The sequence below is a fragment of the Phalacrocorax aristotelis genome, chromosome 5, assembly GCF_949628215.1.
Source record: "Phalacrocorax aristotelis chromosome 5, bGulAri2.1, whole genome shotgun sequence".
NCBI classification, from domain to species: domain Eukaryota; kingdom Metazoa; phylum Chordata; class Aves; order Suliformes; family Phalacrocoracidae; genus Phalacrocorax; species Phalacrocorax aristotelis.
In genome coordinates, this window is record NC_134280.1 from 24,652,616 (window position 1) to 24,660,920 (window position 8,305).

At 35.9% G+C, this 8,305-nt stretch overlaps 1 protein-coding gene across 3 annotated transcripts in view; it reads right to left on the reverse strand.

Annotated features, from left to right (window-relative positions):
- Positions 1-1,829: 1,829 nt before the first annotated feature.
- OLA1 (Obg like ATPase 1) overlaps positions 1,830-8,305 on the reverse strand; it is a 107,556-nt gene continuing 101,080 nt past the window's right edge. For all 3 annotated transcript variants that reach the window (XM_075093482.1, XM_075093481.1, XM_075093483.1), the window contains exons 10-11: positions 6,401-6,523; positions 1,830-2,354 (exon numbers count right to left, since the gene is read on the reverse strand). In XM_075093482.1, coding sequence (XP_074949583.1) covers positions 2,253-2,354; positions 6,401-6,523 — 225 coding nt within the window. In that variant the 3' untranslated portion in view covers positions 1,830-2,252. The remainder of the gene's footprint in view (positions 2,355-6,400; positions 6,524-8,305) is intronic.

The window sequence follows — 8,305 nt, forward strand, 5'->3', positions numbered from 1 at the left end:
GAGAAACTATTCAGGCAAGTTAATAAGCTGAAACATAAAATGTTCTAGAATATATATCTTTAAAGAAGACGTGGCAAATATTTTAAGTTCATTTTCTATTTTCGGAATACTGTAATAACTTCAAAACCCCGTCTGTCAAGAACAACTTGGTTCAATTTTTAATTATTTTCATTTTTAGAACATGGAGGTATCATGAAGTACACACATTCAAATCTAAACACATATGGCTTACTAAATGTAACTAAGAGATGCAAAAATAAAAAGCAATCCATTAATTCCGCTGTCCTTTCTAACAACTTCTTCACTGACACATAATCATGAGCGAGCACAGGGATATTTTGGAAACCAGAAAGAATTGCAGACAGGACAGGAGAACACGTTTCAGCAGGTATTAGTGCAGTAAAGAGGTTACTTCTCTTTCACCAACACATATACTCCACTTCTCACTCACCTTTCATTGCATCTAAAACCCAGCATGAGCCCTTCTCTGTTACTAGCACCTTGCTGACTTCCAAGAGAAACAGGTAGGCTCCATTTTCTTTTGGATTTGACTTTTAACACAAGATTTGATGGTCCTAATCTTTTCTCAATTATCTAACATCAAAATAACCCCAAGAACAAACACTAACTGCACCAGGGAGACGCTACAAAAGAGAATTTCAAGGGTTCCAAAACATCTGAAGTCCTAATTTCCCTGCTTTACAATACTCTCCCCCTTCCTGCCACCATGAAAAGGAGATGCTTTTTAAAACAAAATCAACAACTATGTATTGAAGTCATCTGCCCTCCCTCTTTCTCCTCAGTGCAATTAAAGGCATGATGCCAACTTTTCAACAATGAGCCTCGTGGCTCTGGCTGACCCATGTCTTACTCTTTCAGAAATGAGCAATGAAGCTCAAAGGCAGCATCTCATGGGAAGCCTCCGAGTAGATGACGACCAGCGCTCCCAGTTTCTTAAACACAGAGGGGAGGTTAGCCAGTGCTAAGTTGCCTTTTCAAAGTTGATAGCAAGCAAATTGATCACAGCGATGTGAGAGATCTGGCACACCAACGAGCCACAGGTAACATCAGCAGCTCTCCCAGCCCTAACCCCGCTGAATCTGTAGCTGAAACCACAGGCACACGGGCACTTCAGAAAAAGTCAGGCTGTTTTAAATATATTCAACATACTGCAAGTAAGGGCAATTCTACGACTTGCATTAAAAGTAAAAACTTGGTTTCATTTTTGTCAACAACTTACTCTTCTGTGTTACCCAAAGAGACTAGCTCTCCCTCATGATTAAAGGGGTAAAAAAGTGCTCACACCTCCAGCCTTATTTCAGCAGAATGACTTACCTACCCGGCACAGCATGACCTCTTCCTTCACACCACTATGTCACCCTCCACTGGCCTGAAAACCAGACCTGAGAGGACAACACACAACATCAGGCACTACTGCTCCAGCCTCCACAATTTAATAATTTCTATGCAAGAATGAAATACTTTTTCAGAATGATTTGAACAAAAAAGCTTCAGTCTCAAAGATAACATGATTTTTCTACATCTCCAGTAAAAATAATTTATGCTGCATCGTTCTTATTATCCTTACTATCATCTTTCAGTGAATGTCCATCTACAAATTCATTAACTTTTTTGAGACAAATCACTGGCATCCTAATCTTCTGATTCCCATGAAAGACTCACTTTCGAGATACAATTGCAGCTGCCCCACACTGCCAGTTACTGTATCATACACGTCTTAAAATTCTGTAATCAGCATCCACCAGGTGCCGTATCGCATTCAGCACACCACAGTCAGTCAATACAGACATCCCCAAACACACCAAGGCTGGTTTTGTCAAATGTTTTATTGAGTGTAGACATCTGGAGTACTGTAAAACATGCATTATCTGTAGATTCAAAAAGGAGCAAGCCACATTGTCCTCACTGTCAAACGTGTCAGGCTTGGCATACATGATGGAGATTAATGAAGTATCATGAGAGTAATATGGTTCCTGAAAAGCTTCTACAATTTGGAGTAGGGTCTTAATCGTTTGAAATGCAAAGCTGTTCACATTTAGTGAACTTGCATGTTCACTGGAGGTGCCATATTTTAATTCAAAACAAACAAGAATAATTTCACTTGGGGGAGGGGAAGTTCCCTAGGTAGAAACTGTATGCTTTTTGTTTCCAGATAGTCCACCCTAAGTAAAAATTCATATGCTTTTTGAAGCAGCACAGTTTGTTTCTGAGCTATGGGCAACATCTGATATTCATTTCTTCTTGGGTTGTTGAGGTGTATTAAACTTAAAGAAGATAATATCTCCATCCTCCACTATGTAATTTCTGCCTTGTTGCCTGTATTTTCCAGCAGCCTGTAAATAGAACAGACGAAAGGAAAATGGGTTATTTCATTAGACATTTTATAGTGTTATCAAATTGTAATTATTTAAATGCATTTTGGTAAAGAAGTGGTCCTACTTTAGCTTCAGAGTTTGACGGCCACAATACTTCTTAGTTTGACATGATTGAGCTTTACATACATATATATACAAAAATAATTTAACCTCCACTGAATCAGCGCTGCTTAAATGCCGTTGACATTATATAGTGGTAAATCTGTAAACCCTGGCAAGTTTTAAGATAAAGGACACTAAAACAACTCAATTTTTTTTCCAGCTTTCAGGCTTTTTCTTCACCTAAAAAAACCCTGTAGATGGCAAACACTGGTGGCAGGAATCTAAGACAGTATTGCTGGAAAGGGTGATCTGCGACAGCTTGCCTCATGACTGCATGCCTATTAAACTGGTATACGTACGAATTACTCTTCTGAGCGGCTCCAGCAAAGGACAAGTGAGTACTGTCAAAAGTAAAGATAGGCACACTATGCAAAAGTCACAACCGTACATGCCGCGTGCTTCGAGCAGGGCTCTCTTGTCTGCTTGTGCCCAGATAATGAAGGACTGAGGAGCACAAAATACAGGCTCAGTTTTGCGGTCGGAAATTTCCTTTAGAAGAAATTTGCTTCACAAGAACAGATATAAGAGCAGATAGACTGTGAAACCAGCATACAGGAGGCGGCATACAGTCCAAAGACTTGAAAAGGGAATTCGTTATGAAAATGTTGTACTTGAGAGCAGAAAATAGGCAAGGAATGTATTAAATATCATTACACTCCACATTAGAATTTATGATTATATTTTTCTATCTTTATCTTGTTGTAATTAAACCTAGTATTATAGAGGCTACTGCGAAGCTGTGGTATTAGGACTGACAGACTGGGCGGGAGGTGGTCTGCAGAAGCATTTATCTTGAAAAGTGATCTACAATATGGAAAAGTTGAGAGCTTCTCCTTTAGTTCAATAACCATTCCTGTTTTGAAGTTTTCTCTTGCAGGAGAAAGTGCTTCCATGCAAGACCTCACTGTGCCATTATTCTCAATGACACTATCACAGTGGTGGCATGCTAAGATCCCATTACAGGAAAGCTGTTAACTAATGACCTTAGTTGCAGTAGAACAGATCAGATTAATGGTACATAGTTAACTTAGACACCTTTCTTTCACAAAACCTGTTCTGTAAAGCAATGTACTTCCTCATATTGCTGTCTAGGAATTCAGAGGCTGGATAACCTTGTTGCTGTTATTCCTTATTTAAATGTTGTCACCAGTGATGCTAGCCTACAGAAAATTGCAGATAAAATAGCCTCAACAATAAATATATAGTGCAATAGTAATAGACCTTACCCCATATGATGCTATCGATAAATAATAAATAGGACTTTGCAAATGTTTTTATATATTCTCCACCCCCCCCACCCCACCCCCCGGAAATTTGTTTAGGCTATAGAAGGTTTACTTTCAAGTAGACTTAGTAGCTCTTTACTTTGAAGATCCTAATAATGCTCAAAGTCAAGAGTAATTAGACTAATTGATGGCATAAACACTAATAAAACAGTGCTGTAAAAATAATCAGCAAACATAAGCTGCAAGCACAGGTACAGAGACATTTTACAGTCAAATACATTTATTAACTCACAAATATTTGTAGAAAAAAACTGACCTCCACAAAGTAACAATGCAGATTTTTTTAGCACACTACTGCATGCTGTCAAAGTGGCATAGACTTCTTTAATTAAACACATTTTGACACACTAATGCAAGTTTATGTATTTTTGTTACCAGTTTACAGTTAATTAAAAGTGACAGTGTTCCTTTAAATTCTCTAGAGACCATTTAATCCATTTCCATTGCTATCAGAAACACTGGTTGAAAAAATCAATACCCATTTGTGAATCTTGAGTATGTATTAAACAAGACACGTCTAACCAGTTCATTTGCACTTGAAAGCAGCCATCTGTAGAAGCCAGCTTTGCCTAAGCAGATATGATTGCTAATAATGTGATATCCCTGTAGACTACAAAGCCCACACAGAGCTATTCAGTGTATAGTTCACAGCACTGGCATTAAATTAGTTATGCTGTACTGGTGTTAGACACACACAAAATCAAACTTAAAAATCGATCAACTTGATATCATACAAAGCAAGCAACTCCCATTACCACTGTTATTTCAGTTGACTCCTAAGAGCTCCCAAATTTAATTTTGAAATTTACCAGCAATATAAAAGTAATTAGTATTGTGTATGGCGTGAAACATTGTATTAAATGCAAATTAGGAAAGACTAAAGTAATATAATGCATTTTTCTAAAAGCAAGGTTTTTTTTCTAATCTTGATTTTAAAACTGAGTAACAAATGCAAATATGCTTGCTTTACAGGCACTTCAAAACAATAAAAATTTAATCATTAACTATAGTTTGAACATGGACACTTGATGTCTAGAATCTTACTTTGTGAAAAGCAAATAAAATATATATAAGCAAAATACTTATAGATTAATTTAATTGAATTGAATCTGATGCCGCTTCTCAGGGAAACCACTCCGATTTGAGCTTCAAAAACTGTTGCTGGCAAAATTTGAACCTTGGTAACATAAAGCGGTTTCTGACTGCAGAATATTAGATTTATTTATAGCTGTGGTTTCACTTTACAACTACAACTCTACTTCCCTTTTCATAAGGCAGTTCACATGTCGCAACGAACCAATTATACTGGGATTTTTTTCCCCTCACTTCCTGGGGTTCAAACAAACCTATTAAAGTCCTGCTGCTCAGTATGATCTTCCTTAGTGATACCACTGAGAATAAGCTGAATCTGAAATCATATTTTTGCATACCTTTCAAGCTATCAAATAGCAAACAATAAAGCTGAACCTTTTAAATTCTTCAGCGCATTATAGTGCGTAGGAACCTTCAAATACTGAGACTGATCAAATCAGACTGACATGCTTTGTAATTGCAATTTTATAAAATACAAATCTTAATAAAGCATCAAAAAATGCCAAATGAAATAAATGTGTGTGAAATAAAGGGAAGTTTCTCTGCTTAAAGAGGGTGGAAATAATGCAATAGCAACGCAGAGAACAGCTCTTCTTAAGATATTTATTTGCCATGTACAAGTTCATTTCATATTAAGTAACTTCAAATCAGATATAATTTGTCAGCTATAAGAAGGGCGCAACTTTGGGCACCCAATCAGTCTCTGCCCTCTAGTGTTGAGAAAGCAGATAAAACTCTTCTTAATAGACATGTCGCTACAAAGTGTGAGCTCAAGGAAAAAGTTTTTCATTACATATCTTCACTGTGTATTCAGTAGATAGTAGCTAGGAAGCTTCACCTATTTTCATCTGTTTTCGTGGATTGCATACAACTATTACTGGCACCCTGAACAATCAAAGTAAGATGTGGCATTTTTGAATAAGACATCAAAGGGTGATTGAACTAAATACTGAAATGGTGAACATTAAATTCTAATTATGCCTATCAGAGTCGAAGAGTGGAATCCACTAATCCTAAAAAAAGGTACATTTTAATAATACAATATTGTCTTAACCATTTGCATCTGACATTTGTAATGCCTTCACTGCACACTCAAAACAAGACGACACAGTATTAGAAGAAACACATTTTCTGTGTTTCTTGCATTTCCTTTCAGAGGTGATTCAAAATGTGCTCTCTCTTGTTCAAAATTTGATTTTTTAAAAACAAGTTCATTCGAAAGCTAATCCAATTCTGAACGCCAATATGTAAACAGAAGAAAAAACATTAGCATAGCATTTGGTCTTAGTGTTGACATTTAGTCCATAAGCTATCACATCTTGGATACTTAAATAGTTGCATTCCTTTTCAGTGAGTTGCTGCTTTTGATTTCTTTCCTAAGTGAAAATGAAAATAGATTTTAGTCTATTGCTAGGGGTGACTGTTAAGATTCACTTAGCATCAAGAACTTCTTCCCAGTAAAAAATAGACTTGAAATGGAAAAATGGCACATATGGAAGGAGAAGAAAAAGATGGGGTGCTCACCTTGACAGCAGCTTCTGAACCTCCTTCTTTAAAATCTTCGTATTTCATTACTTCAGCCATAATGAATCCCTTTTCAAAATCTGTGTGAATCTTCCCTGCTGCCTGAGGAGCCTTCGTCCCTTTCTGTCAAAGGAAAGACCGGAAGAAAATTAATTGCATTTAAGAAGATTGATTGCACGAAAGAGGCTTCTCCTTTTTGATATGCTTTCAGGATCTGCTGAAACTTTGTTTCATATCAGTTAAAATGTCACACCATACAGCTGGGTAATTCTCAATATTGGGACATACAGATAGATGCCTTCGCCACAGATAAACCAACTGATACTAAAGAAGGGCAGCTTTGTTTTTCTTAATAGGTATCAACAGCAGTATTGATTTTAGAAGGTATGGTTGTGTTCTGTTGTAGGATTCACTTCGATCCCTAGCTCTCCACACAGAAAGTGAGGAAAATAAAGATTTTAAAAATAACTTTAAAATCTGAATTACTTAAGACTTTTACTTTCGTCCAAATAATTTCAATTAAATGATAACATTCATTGGCAAACCACATTTGTAATAAAAAAATGATTTATGAATCTCAAGCCCTGCATGTTAGCTTATTTTTATTTCAGAATAATTTTAGTAAGTCTAATATAGAACAAAATGAGTGTTCATTCCAAAGTGTCAACAATTGAATCACTAAAAAATAAAAAAACACAGGCAACTATTACAAGATAATTTAAGTTTATGCAATAAAGGAGAATGCATTATAACTGCATGCCTTAAATTACAAGGACATACATTCTGTGCACATACAACCATGGAGAGAAATTTGAGAAATAATGATGACCTAAAGGCTGCTTAATAAAGCATGTTAAAGTGCTAAGGAGTCTGACAGTGTAAAGCACAGTTTTTACAATAAAAGATGTATTGGGTTAATATGGCTACTCACTGATGCTTACCTGACTAAATATCTTCACACATTAAATCAAAGATACTTACAATCAGTCTTAAGATAAACCAGCTTTCAAATTTTGTAATAAAGGGCGAGCGTTTCTCCTACTGAAAACAGTGGAGTTTCAGAACGTGCTTTTAACAACTATGGCTAAAATTAGAACAACAAAACTTCTGCTTTTATATTATTTTGGTAGCTATTTAAAGGACTGCATAGCTAGCAGTTATCATGTAAAGGAGATGAGATGAAAAAGCTAGAAAAATAAATGTGCTTTTAGGAAAATAAGTGTAACGTGCTAAAACGTATCACAAACACCTGTAGCAGTACTAATAAAAATATAAATTTACTGGAAATTATGTTGATTAATGAAAACAAATTAATTCCATTGAACGAAATTAAATACGGCACTGAAATCCACTGCACAGCACTAAACACACTGATGCAAAGAATAAAAGCTCAATGACAGCTATGCACCTCCAAAAGTTGCCATTTTCATAATTTTTAAGATAGAGTTTGTAACTACATGCATTTCAAAAATATTTTTCAATACTAATCATTATAATATAACATATTTACATTCAAAGGCAAACCACTACAGCTCAGCTCGTACTGTCCTCTGGGAATAAATTAGTCAATCTGTATGGCTATAATCATTCTACATCAATATTTAAAATACATAATGTAATTTTAAGCATTACATAAGTTCCCAGATAAACACACAAGCTACCAAAATAAACTAGGTCTAAATATTAAAGTCAGTAAAAGACCTGAATTACTGCACACTGATTTTAGGTTTTTGAGCCCAACTGTGTATCCATGAGGAATATAATGATGTTATATTGCTTTTATTGCTGAAAATGTAATCCGAGCAAAGCAAAGGAGGAATGAACCACCCGCAACCCAAACAAACTTAGTGAATACAAAATGAAAAGCAACATCAATTTCACTGCAGACAAACCCAGTCACACAGA